The 13,063-nt window shown below is 44.4% G+C and overlaps 1 protein-coding gene across 2 annotated transcripts in view; it reads left to right on the top strand.

Annotated features, from left to right (window-relative positions):
- Window positions 1-11,848, top strand: part of Slc22a23 (solute carrier family 22 member 23) — a 178,243-nt gene extending 166,395 nt beyond the window's left edge. For both annotated transcript variants that reach the window (XM_046453327.2, XM_058582361.1), the window contains one exon: window positions 7,937-11,848. In XM_046453327.2, the coding sequence (XP_046309283.1) occupies window positions 7,937-8,294 (358 nt within the window). In that variant the 3' untranslated portion in view covers window positions 8,295-11,848. The remainder of the gene's footprint in view (window positions 1-7,936) is intronic.
- Window positions 11,849-13,063: the final 1,215 nt, after the last annotated feature.

Raw genomic sequence — 13,063 nt, 5'->3', positions numbered from 1 at the left:
TTGTCGTGGGCTGGGAAAGGACCTATATCCCATGGCCCCATCTCCCCCCTTGGCTTGAGCAGAAGTGGCCTTAGGGTCCTGGGTTGGTTTATTAGCAGCTGGTGGCTTCTCTGTGCCAGGTCATCTTGTTTTATACTATTTATCTGAAAGCTGCAGGAGGGAACCCCTGGACCTGCACTGGTTTCCTTTCTCCATTCAAAGAGGTCAGGATGGGAGAGGAGGCAGGTACTGGTGATCATGATAAGTTGGCTTCATTGTCTGCAATAATCACTCACAGGTCCCAGGAGCCCTGGGTGTTGGTGCTCAGTTCCCATGCATTGTCTGAACTCCTTTGTCTACCCTCTCCTGCACACTTCCCCACCCGTACCCCCAGCCCATCCTTCTAAATCATTTGTAGTCAGTCTGCACTTGTCTGAGACCCTCCTCCCTGAAGAAGATCCTAGGGTCTTCTGTTCTGATGTTGCTTCAAGAAGAAGCATGAAGGACAAAGATGACGTATGCTGTAGTATGGCATTTAGAGTCTAGTTAGTCTATGTAGTCCTGGAATTCTTAATTCAAGCTTGCTACTTTTAATAGTAGTCTACCTGTCATCTTTCCATTCTATATATTATTACTATTAAAGTATTTGTGTTCCTAATGCACAAGGGGACAACTTGTCCCCCTTTCTATAAATCAGTTGTCTCTGATGAGTAAACACGTGTATATGCTGCCCCCTAGTGGCAAGCCTGGAGAACAGCAGAAAAGTCAGGTCTGCATTTTGGAAGGAAATGAATTTAACACCTTAAAACTATGCCCAGTAAGGATCACATGAGAGATTTCAGAAGAGGAAATACAAAGTCAAAAATGGTATATCAATATCTGCCAAAATTCTTCCTAATATTACAAATAACTTCTAGAAATCTGGTATAAAACCAAACAGAAAAGTGCCTTCATAGGAAAAAAATATGTGTGTGTGTATACATAAATAGTCATGCATTGTTTCTCAATGGGGACATGTTAGGAGAAATATGTCACCAGCCAGTTTTATCCTTCAAACATCCTAGCATATACTTAACACAAACCTGTATGATCTAGATCAATCATTTGCATGGCCTTTTGATACAACCAAGAAACATGGTAAACATGTATGAGGCCACTGTCAAAGTAACACAGAATACTACTACTTACAGTAAACATTTATTTTAGAGTATACTTCTACACTATAAAGAAGTACACTCTAAAATAATAAGTATAATAAATCCACAAACCAGTAGCAGCCATTGGTCATCATTATCAATTATTATGTACTGTACCTAATTTTATGCACTATACTTTTATAGCAGCGCAGTAGTTTGTTTATACCAGAATCATCACAAATACATAAGAAATGCACTGTGCTGGATGTCATGATGGCTATGTCACCACTGCTACAATATCACCAGGAACAGGAAATTTTCAGCTCCATTATAATCTCATAGGTCCATTGTTGTGTGTGTGTGTGGTTTGTCATGGGCTAAAATATTGTTATGTACCATATGACCATATTCCATGATATGAATACATATGAACATGTTTCATATTATATACACAAAACAGATAGGTTAATGAGCCATAAATCGATTATATTTCATTAACATGATTTATCAACATTATATTCATAAATTATATAAATATCATTCACCTGGCATTATGCAAGGAGACTCCCTTGGTGCTGAGCCTTTGCCCTCTAGTAGTGGTTCCATGCATACTCTTCTGAGGGTCTGCACTCCACCTTTCTGTTTATGACCCCCATGTGAGTAAGGGCTCTGTCCACACTTAGTGCCAGAAAAGCACAAGTAGAATACAGGGAGGCTCCAGAGACAATGATGTCTTACTAAAGCCCAAGCACATCCATTATCCCTGGCATCTAACAAAGTCCCTCACGACATCCTGTGGCTTCCTGAGTTTATCAGAAGTACTAAATGGCTATTTTAGGTATTCTTGTTACTCATCTGATAGATGGACTTTGTCTCACTGCTCTTCATAGTGGTCATCTATATTTAACCTGTCCCATTCATTTGGGTGAGCCAGCCTTCCTACCCAGGAAGCCGGCCCGATCCACAAGCATCCAATATTTATTAAGTACAAACAGTGTGTTCCAGTTGATGTTTTAGAAAACAATCTGTGTCCTTGAAAGGTTCATGGACAAGTAAGAACAAAAGGCGGGGCTAGGCATATAGCTCAGTTGGTAGTATGCTTGTCTCTCATGCACAAGGCCCTGTGTTCGATCCCCAGCACCCCAAAAGTGGTGTGTGTGCCTGTAATCCCAGTGGCTCAGGAAGCTGAGGCAGGAGGACCACAAGTTCAAAGCCAGCCTCAGCAAAAGTGAGGCGCTAAGCAACTCGTGACACCCTGTCTCTAAATAAAATACAAAATAGGGCTGGGGATGTGGCTAGGAAGGAAGGAAGAAAAGAAAGATAGATGCAGAGTATTCTTAAAGGGCGATCTGGGACCCTCTGCCTGACAAGGGGTGGGTATCTGGGAGGCACTCCTAGAAATATTGCTCCTTATTTGCATCTCTTGTTGCTCAGCATAATGGCATGACTTTTCCTGAAGGTTTTCAGCCTCTCCCCTGGTGAAGGACTTTCTAAAACAAACTGTCAATGATATATCACAGCCTGGGCAAGAGTTTCCTTGACTAATAAGGCAGGAGAATTCTGTCTCTCATGGAGTATAGTAGTTATCCATTGCTTCATAACAGATAATCCCAAAATTGAGTAGCCTGGGGCAGCACATATCTGTTATCTCACAGCATCTGTGGGTCAAGAGTCTGAGTCTGGCTTAGCCAGGTCCCCTGCTCAGGTTTTCTTATGGGCTGTAGTCATCTGGAGCAGGATCTGCCTTAAAACCACCCAACAGTTGGCCATTGACACGATCCAGTTCCTCACAGGGCTGTGAGACTAAGGACCTTAGCTCATTGCAGACAATTGACCAGGGGCCAATTTGTTCCTTGTCACATGAACCTCACAACATAGCAGCTTGCTTCATCATAGACAGCCAGTCTGATCCAAGAGAGTGTGTTCTGAGCTGCTCGTGGAAGAGCATTACCATGCAGCACTTTATTGATAAGAAGTGACTTATTTGTGCCTTAAGGTCCAGCCCACAATTAGGGCACAAGGGTGGGAATATTGGGAGGTGGAAATCATTGGGGATCTCTTAGAAATATGACTGCAACATTGAGTAATACTCAGGTGCCAGCCAGGTCTCGGGCAGTGGGACAGCAGATAGAGAAAAAACAGGTCCTGCCCTTGAAAACTTGTTCAGTCTATGAGATACATGGTCGTGCACTGTGTCTTAGAGCCATACAAGAATGTCTTAAGGATAGGGTGGGAGCACCAGGCACAAACAGGTGGGAGCAGTTCTGCAGCTTGCTCTGCCTGGATTACGATGCTGGTGTGGACAGGGAAATCCCAGGGAGTTGCAGGAGCCACAGCTCAGTGCCCAGAAGGGGATGAGCACCAAGTCATGTGACTCCATATCCACCTAGGACTGTGGATATGGAGTCACATGACTTGGTGTCTGAGAGGGTCTGTGGGAGCATGGTAGGGGCTTTCCCACCTTGCTCTTAACAAAGACCTTGAAAAGACCCCAGGCACAGGGAATAGGCTGCTCAGTGCCCTGGTGAGCAGAGCAGAACAGAAACCCTGGCCTGAGCAGCTATAGGTGGCAGTGGACAGTCTCTGGGTTCCTGGGAAGAAAAGGTAAAGTCTCATAGTATGGGATGTGGCCACAGCATTTTATATAACATACTAGGGATTTGTACTAGCAAGAGGCCCAAACCCACAGAGGCAATTTCAGAGAGGTGGTTAACATCTTTGAGGCATAATTTACATACCATCAGATTCATCCATTTTAAGTTTACAGTTCAGTGACAGTAAATTTATAGCACCATGTGACCATCATAAAAAGTTACAGAACATTTCCACCATCCCACTAAACCCCCTCAGGCCCCTTTGCAATTAGTCTCTGTCCCTACTCCAACCGCAGGCAACTGCTCATGTGCTCTCAGTATCTGTAGACTGGCCGTTTTTGATATTTCCTATCAATGGAGTCATACGATTACTCGGGATGCTTTTGCAATTTATCCATGGGATAGCACATATCAGTGTTTCATTCCTTTTTGTGACTAATATTCCATTATATATGATATTCCACATCTTGTTTGTCCTTTCAGCAGTCAGTGGCATTTGGATTGTTTCTAAATTTTAGCTATTATGAATAATGCTTTGATAAACTTTTGTTTTATTAGGTTTGTGACATGTGTTCTCATCTGTTTCATATGTGGAATTGCTGATTATACCAAAAGTTTGGTTAACCTTTTAAAAAATTGCCAACCTATCTTCCAAAGTTGCTGCACTGTTTTACATTCTTATCAGTAGTAGGAATATGTGAGGAACATATATATGAGGATTGCAGTTCCACATGACTTCACCAACACGTTTTTCTTCTTCTTCTTCTTTTTTTTTTTTTTTTTTTTTTAAGGTACTGGGAATTGAACCCAGGAGTGCTTTATCACTGAGCCACATCCCCGGACCTTTTTGTTTCTTTGTTTCTGAGACAGAGTCTCACTGAGTTACTAAGGCTGGCTTTGAACTTGCAAACCTCCAGCCTCAGTCTCCTGAGTTGCTGGGATTACAGGCGAAGCCACCATACCTAGCTCGTTCTTCTCTTTTTACATCTATCCTCTAAGCAGGTAGGAAGTAGCATCGCTCTGTGGTTTTAATTTGCATTTCTCCATGACTAATGATGGGCATCATCTTGCATCTTTTTGAACATTTGTAGTTTGTATAGTTTCTTTGGAGAAATCTCTGTTGAAATCTTTTGACAATTTTAAAACTGGATTATTTGTCTTTTGAGTTTTAAGGGTTATTTATGTATTCTGGATACATGTCCTTTATTGGACATATGTTTTGCAGACATTTTCTCCTAGTATGTGACTTAATATTTTCCCTTTCTAAAGTCGTTTGCCTTTTGAAGGGTAGAAGTTTTAAATTTCAATGAAGTCCGGTAATCAACTATTTTATGGATAGTGCTTCTGGTGTCATATCTAAGAACTCTTTGTAACCCAAAGTCACAAAGATTTTGATGTTTTCTTTTGTAAGTATTACTGTTTTAGCTCTCATCATTAGTGCTATCATGGATTTTGAATTCATTTTTGTATATGATATGAAGTCAAGGCTCAACTTTATTCTTTTCAAAAAAAAATTCCCTCTTGAGCTAGCATTACTTGTTGAAAAGACTGCCCTTTCCCCCACTGAAATTGCCTTTGTCAAAAATCAGTTGCCCAGGGGCTGGGGTTGTGGCTCCGTTGCCTAGCGTATATGAGGTACTGAGCTCAATTCTCAGCACCACATATAAATAAATAAAATAAAGGTCCAATGACAACTAAAATATATTTTTTAAAAAATAAATAACTAAATATCAATTGACCATAATGTAAAGGGCTGTTTCTGAACTCCGTGCAATCCCATGGATCTGTCTGTGGATACATCCATACCACACTGTCTTAATCAATGTAGCTTTATAGAAAGTTTTAAATTGGGGAGGTAAGTCTTCCAACTTTGTTCTTTTTCTAAATTGTTTGGGATATTCTGGGTCCTTTGCATTTCCACATAAATTTCAGGATCAGCTTATTATTTTCTCAATAGAAAAAAGGGGGAAAAAATCCCCTCAGATTTTGATAGGGATTCTATTGACTCTAGAGCTCAATTTGGGAAGAATTGTTATTTTCACAAGATTGAGTTTTCTAGTCCAAGAACATGGAATATGTGTTAGTCAGCTTTCTGCTGCTGTGACAGAATACCTAAGAAAAACAACTTGAAGGAGGAAAGCTTTACTTTGGCTGACAATTGCATAGATTTCAGTCCCTGGTCAGTCGTCTCCATTGTGGTTGGGTCTGTGGTGAGGCAGCCCCTGGTGGCAGATGGCATGGCGGAACAGACCTGCTCACCTCATAGCACCCAGGAAGCAGAGGAAATGTCCAAGGGCAAAGTCCATCCTTCAAAGTGACCTACCTCTTCTAATAAGGCCCCATCTCCTAAAGTTTGCACTACCTCCCCACAGCTCCACCAGCTAAGGACCAAACCTTCAACACGTGAGTCTTTGGGAGACATGAGACCTACAGTTGATTTCTGTAAGCTGATGTTGTATCTTGTAAACTTGTAGGACAGTCTACAGTGTCAGCTAAATGAACCACAAACTAATCAAGAGCTGGAATTACATACCTACCTCCTACCTGCTGCAAGGCCTTCCCTTTCAGCCTCCCCCCCCCCCCCCCCCCCCCGCCTCTGATGTCCTCCTTCACTCAAAGAGGCACATAAGAAGTCTTGAGAAGCTCCATGACAAAGTTCTTCCTCGGACCAGCTGAAGTGCTCATCGCTGTATGTCCTACCCATAGCCCCAGCGTTGGGCGGACAACCCTTCTCCCCGTTTTTGAAGACAAAGCCACCTCCACCTGTCACTTTCTTTCTTTCTTTTTTTCTTTTTAAATCACCTGTCACTTTCAATGAGGCCCCAGAACTGGGATTCAGGCAGCCCTTTTTGGCCTGTCACCTGAACACCAGAGTCCCACTGAAGCCCAACACTTCATTGCTTTCTCAGTGGCCACAGAATACCTCAGCCCCCAAAATATGGTTTTAGGTCAAAGTAGAGAGAAATGAGCCCTACGGGATTTTTAAGTGTTGCATGTCTGTGAATCGCTCTGGGATTTGGGGCAAGCTACCTCACCTGATAGAGGAGTAAAGATACATGACTTGTGCTCTGGGTTTGGTTCTGAGCTCAGGGCTGCAGTGAATTTCTCTCAGTGTGTACCTCATTTCAAGGACCCTTCTGGCATAATCCCCAGAGATAAGACAGTTTCCACTGATGGTATGCAGAATGATTTCAGGAAATACACAGGACGTCAACTCACAGTGAGGAAATTATTGTCTTTAAAGCACACATATTTTCCAGTCACTACAATTAGGACAAAGTCTCTGTTAGTGTTAATATGCCTTTTAATACCCTGTTTAACCCCTGGGTATCCTCCACTCTGCTCATTCCCTGCCTTTTTCTTTAAAGAACAAGACTGGCTGGGGATGTGGCTCAGTGGTAGAGCACTTGTCTAGCACATATGAGGCACTGGGTTCGATCCTCAGCACCACATATAAATAAAAAATAAAGGTACATCAACAACTAAAAAATATTTTTTAAAAAACAAAGAACAAGGCTTGGGAAAACAGTATAACACTGTTTTTCCTTGTTACGTATGGCAAATAAGACTGTTTTCCCACTTATAATAGTAGTAAAAAGTTGCCTTTCCAAAGTGAAAATTTTTGAGTTGATGAGGAAACATAGTTCACAGATGGGGCCAAGGTGAAGGTAGTTTGGGAAGTCCGGCGATGGGATACACTGAGTGATGCCAAGCAGAGCTGGGCCCACTGCAGAGGTGACACTTTCCCTTGTCTTACTGTTTTATGTTGATATAAATATACCAGAGACTGAGTAATTTACAAAGAATAAATATTTATTCAGCTCCTGACTCTAAAGTCTTGGAGGTCTAAGGTGAGGGGCTATACCTGGTGAGAATTCTCTTGTTGGTAGGGACTTGCAGAATCCTAGGGTAGTGGCATAACATGGTGAGACTCAGGAAACACACTAGCCCAGGCTTCTCTTTCCTTATAAAGCCACTAATGCCATCACAGTGCCCCACCCATCTTGACCATGTCTTAATTATTTCCAAAGGACTTACCTCCAAATGCCATCAACATATGAATTTGAAAAATTCTGTTTTCAGTACATGGAATTTCAGTACATGGAATTTGAGTGGATCACTGCCTCCCGTGATCCACTCAAGCTCTTCCACACTTTGGACCACTGTGTTTCTGGGTGTTCACCCCATGCACATCACTAACACAGTGTGCTTTGTCTCCCCCTGCAGGTGTGGAGGGCTGGGGCTAGTTCTGGCCAGCGCAGGCTTTGGCATGCTGACAGCACCTATCATCGAGCTGCACAACCAGAAAGGCTACTTCCTGCACCATATCATCTTTGCCTGCTGCACGCTCATCTGCATCATCTGTATCCTCCTGCTGCCTGAAAGCAGGGACCAGAACCTGCCCGAGAACATCTCCAATGGGGAACATTACACAAGGCAGCCTCTGCTGCCGCACAAGAAGGGGGAGCAGCCACTCCTACTCACCAACGCAGAGCTCAAGGACTACTCGGGCCTGCACGATGTCGCCACTGCAGGTGACGGGCTGCCTGAGGGTGCCACAGCCAATGGCATGAAGTCTATGTAGCTGGCCAAGCCACCATCCTGAGAGTCCCCTGGGGCTTTAAGGGTTGGGGGGAGTTTGGGCACAGGTTTACAGACCAGGGAGCAGGCACATGACCTGGGGTAGGAAAGTCCAACTCTGCTGCTGATGCCACCCAATCGTGAGACTTTCAACTGGTATGGGGAAATTCTGTCTTTCCAAAAGTCCAAGGAGAGGGTTCAAGGAAACAGACTCTGGAAACAACCCTTCAAAGACTTTCTTTTCTGCCATGAAATGTTTATATTTATTTTGGTCATTTTTATGAGAAGCACTTTATTCCCTTTCCACTCACTGGTCACGAAGCGGAACCACCTCCTTTGGGAGCAAGGCATGGTCACTCCAAGGAAGACCCTGTGAGTGACCAACACAGCAGCCAGTGTCCTCCCGAGAAGTCAGATGCCACTCCTCGCCCTCCACCTGAGGAGCCAGAGGTCACCTGGGCAGGCCCAAAGGAGCCCCCCACCACAGGCTGCCCACCTGTGGACAGACATGACACTCTTGGAGCATTCCCAGGACTGTATTTTAGACAGTGAAATGTACATGAATTAGGTTTTTGCTAGAGTCTGTGTATGGTTTTTTAAACTTTTTTTTCCTTTTTTCTTCCTTTGTAAGGTAAGAGCTTCCACCCCAAGTTTTAGGGGAAAACAGTTCCCGGATATCATCAAAACCAGCTCAGTCTTTCTTTCCTTCAGGATCATTCTTTTGTACTTGACGCTGGAAGCTCTTTGGGGGAAACTTCCACACTTCACCAGAAATCATAAATGATCAGTGATAATATCACCAGTTTTCTGATGCCAGGTTTTGCTTAGTTAAGTACACAACCAGCAAATGTGCTGAGGTCTGAGATGGGTTGATTTTTATTAAACTCCTTCCCAGATTTTGCTCCAGCAGAGAAATTCCCTCTTTCACGGTCAGCTTTGCATCTGGCACTACTTGAAAATGTGGCTACTTTCTCGAACTAAAAACAAGAAAATAACTGAAAAGACAGCTGAGGCAAACCACAGCAGGGAGGGCCTGCTCTCCCGACACAGCCTGTCACCCACATCTCAAGCACACACCACAGAGATCACCGGCTGGGATAGCTGTCACTCAAGTCACCAGAGCCAGCATCGCCTGCAAGCCTCACATCTTCCTCAATGGCTCCCTGCTTGCCATTGGCTCAGCCCAGAGGTGGGGCTTGGGCAGGAGTGCAGATTCCCCACAGGTGAGTCCAAATGGCCTCCAGCCTCTTGGAAGCAAGATAAAGTGAGAGAAAGCAATAACTCACCAAAGTTCCCCTCCCACCTCTGTTCCACCTCCAAGGGTTCTCGCCGTGTTCCTCATCGTGCACCATCCAGTAGGAAGCCCAGGGCTAAGAAACCAGCCTTCTTGGCACGCAGGTGCCACTCTGTTGCAACTCTAGCACCTGCTCTTCTGGACAGCCTGGCTTCTCACAGAACGTCAGCCTCACCCCTTAGCGATGCTCACCTTTGCGGTGGGCTGTGTTCTTCCAATGTCATGATGGTCTTTGGCCTGTGTGGGTAATTAGATGACTTCCAAATGACAGTTGCTAGAATTCAAAGAGACAGGGGTTGAGTTTCTCCCCTTCCAACTTCCACCTGGTCTTTCCTGTAGTCTCCATCCAACTCTTGCCCTTCACAGCTGGCATCAACGGGGCAGAGATCAGATGTGCAGCCACATGCTCCCAGCACCTGGACCTGAGCTGTCTCATCAGCCGATGCCTGGGGTTGGGAGAACCTCACTCAAGTCCCAGCAGCCGAGGGGAGGCTTTCTGAGCAGTCCTTCCCCATCCACCTGCTCCAAGTTTAGCTCATCCTCTACCTTCCTGGTTTCCGAAGTCACTTTTGTTCCATGTTTCCACGTTAGTCCGCATTCACCTTACAAAGGCCTTTTATTTTTTTTGGATCTGTGCAGCCTTCGTGTGCCAAACTTGTGAAATATCTTTTACCTTTTTTAGGGTATTTGCTACCAAGACACCTGGCAGCAAGCCCTGTGAAGTTCAGGATAAGGCATACTCAGAAGTTGTGAGCGGTCTCACACTGGTCGTGCAGGCCTTTTTAAAGAAACGTATGGAAACTGCAGGAACTGTTGAAATGACTAGGCAGGTGGTGTCAAGGTAGGGCACTTCCAAACTTCCGTTCCAAAGCCTCTGATCTCCACCTCAGATAACAATGATGAAAACACTGGGCCAACCAATTCAGCACTGATCACTTCAGCAATCAGGACTAATCCATCAGAGACCAGAGGAGAATCTGGCTTTGAGGCCTGGACTCAAAGGACCAAAGTCTAGTGGATGTGCAGGTGTTGTCCCTTGGTCCCCCTTTTGGAGCAGCCAGAGGATGAGGCTGAGTTGCTACTTCAGCTAAGGGGTACCTGAAGCTCTTGAGGAACACCTTTATGAAATGTAGCTGGAGAAGGAAACTATCCCCATGGACAGAGCCCTGTGAAGTATGTGTCAACCAATTCAGAAAGGCAGCAGATGCACCCAGGCCTGATACGTGTAAGGCCTGTGGGGCGCCACAGAGGAGGTGGCCTCTGCCCAGCTTCCAGCACCAGGCTGCCCGCACTTGAGCTTCTCAGTCCTGTGTTCCCCCATGATTAGTAGAGAGATGCTTCTCAGGCTCCTGCCCCTTCTACTCGGCCCTCTCCCCACCAGGGAAACATCAAGAGTATAAACCTACTCCCTGCTACTCTCTCTACTCACCTTTGAGCTCTGTGACTCCTTTTTGATTAAAAAAAAAAAAAATGCACAAATGTGAACACCTGAGCTGGGGCTGGATGTTTCTTCATTTTATTTTCCAGAAGCCAATAATAACTATTATCAAATATCCTACTTATTAGCACCCAAGACAAATAGGAACAAGTTTTAAATGTTTTTATTTTCTAAGATCATAATCACCTGCAACTAGAGGACAGGGCTGGTAAGTTGGTTTGACCACGGAAGAGAGAGCAAGTAAAAAATCCTCATTAAGGGAAGTATCACACTCAACATGACCAGTTCCTAGAGCCAAAGGAGAAATCCCTGAAGTGGAAGTGCCACTCAATCAATCTCATGACTGTCACATTCGCACAGCCCCGGGGTGGCGCATGGGTTGGAGGAGGCCCATGCTTCAACCCTGTCTTGTTTTGAAGGACACCACCTCACTTTAATGTATCGTGTGTGTTTTGGAGAAGCAGTACGGTGTTATGTCTAGTGAGGAACGCTTCCCTACCTCTGTCCTTCCTACACCCCAAACGTGTGAGGTTTTCATATAAGAACCGTGTTCCTGTACGTGTCAATGGGGTTCCCCTGGCGGTACTTGTTCACAGCACAAGCTTACATCCAGTTCTGAACTGTCATTCACAGCAACGTGTCTGCATGGTGTCGCATCTGTTGTACCTTTGGGGAAAATTCGTATGTAAATGTACAGAAATAAAAATGTTGCCCCATTAACAGATTTCCTCTGGAATGTCTTCCCTACCTCACCTGATGGTATCCAACGAAGGGCATTTCACTACCATTGACGACGAGTAATAAAAATCCTCCATGTTGATTCAGACCTCGCTCGGTGCGTCACTACTTTCAATGCCTCTGTATGCTTGTCTTCTTTCGCCCTAAGCGGGATGGTGGGGGCCTCTCACTCTGCTTTAAGAGTCCTAGTCTTAAAAGGCAGTTGGAGGCAGAGAATAGATTAAACATAAACTGTTTACCTATTGCCATTCTCAGACCACCTGAGAATTCAGTACATTTAAGAGGAATTTTTTTTCTCTTGTTTATGTTCTGCTAATCCGTGGCCTGAAAGTTCCTAGAGAGGTCAAGAAGTGAATATCTTACACTGTGATTCTGTGAGGAAAGACTGATAACCCAAAACTCTCTTCTCTAATGTAGTATTTTTTAACATGAAAACAATTATTTCTTTAATAAAGTATTTATACCAAACTCTTCTCTCCATAGCCCTGATTTTGTGTCACTTACTATTCTATTCCTGGAGAGGTGCCCACTTGCTTTCCAAGCTGACTGAGGCCTCCAAGGTTAGCATCCAAAGTCTGCAAAGGAGGGAGGCACTTGGAACCTCATGCAAATGTCTTCCTCTGAGTGCCCTTCTTCCTGGCCAGTCACCACCCTCCATTACTACCACGGGCTCCATGCAAAACTCTTGCCACTGCACAAAATGGTTCCAGGGCCTGAACTATCCACCTCTAGTAACAAAAGGGTCCATGTGGACCCCAAAGATTAGAAAGTTCTTTGTTGGTGGTGCTTGCCATTTCTTGCCTGGAGAAGCACCTAGGGAGCTTGCCAGACCTTCTGCATCAGAAAGCCTGGGCCTCAGACTACCTGCACCTCTGAGGAAAGGCCACAACTGGAATCCAAGTGTTAGTAGACAGAAAAATGTTAAGGTGAAAATCAAAGGCAGATACTTGGGACTTGGAAGAAAAGAGAAGGAAGATGGAAGAGAATGCAATAATAGGAATAATAGGAAGAGCAAGAGGGACCTGAGGTATCCGAACCTGTAAAACTGTAATTGACACTTGACTGCCAAGACATTTAGTTAACAACACAGTTCTACATACTTAATCCGAGCAGTAACTCACAGGAAGGTGGGAATTATCCCCATTTGGTAGATGAGAAAATATAATCCAAAAAAGTTCAGGCTTCACCCAGACCACAAATCTAGTAAGTAGTATTGAGTGGGATTCAAATGTAGCCTCAAGAAAAAACAAAAAAGTGAAGGAAGGGCTCAAGGAAAACAAAGCAAGAAGTGCGTGCCCAGGAG

Source organism: Marmota monax, unplaced genomic scaffold (genome assembly GCF_021218885.2).
Source record: "Marmota monax isolate L192 unplaced genomic scaffold, Marmota_monax_Labrador192_F-V1.1 WCK01_AAM20220418_F8-fsc00029, whole genome shotgun sequence".
NCBI classification, from domain to species: domain Eukaryota; kingdom Metazoa; phylum Chordata; class Mammalia; order Rodentia; family Sciuridae; genus Marmota; species Marmota monax.
Note: the sequence above shows the minus strand (reverse complement) of the source record. Positions and strands in the feature narration are given on the sequence as shown.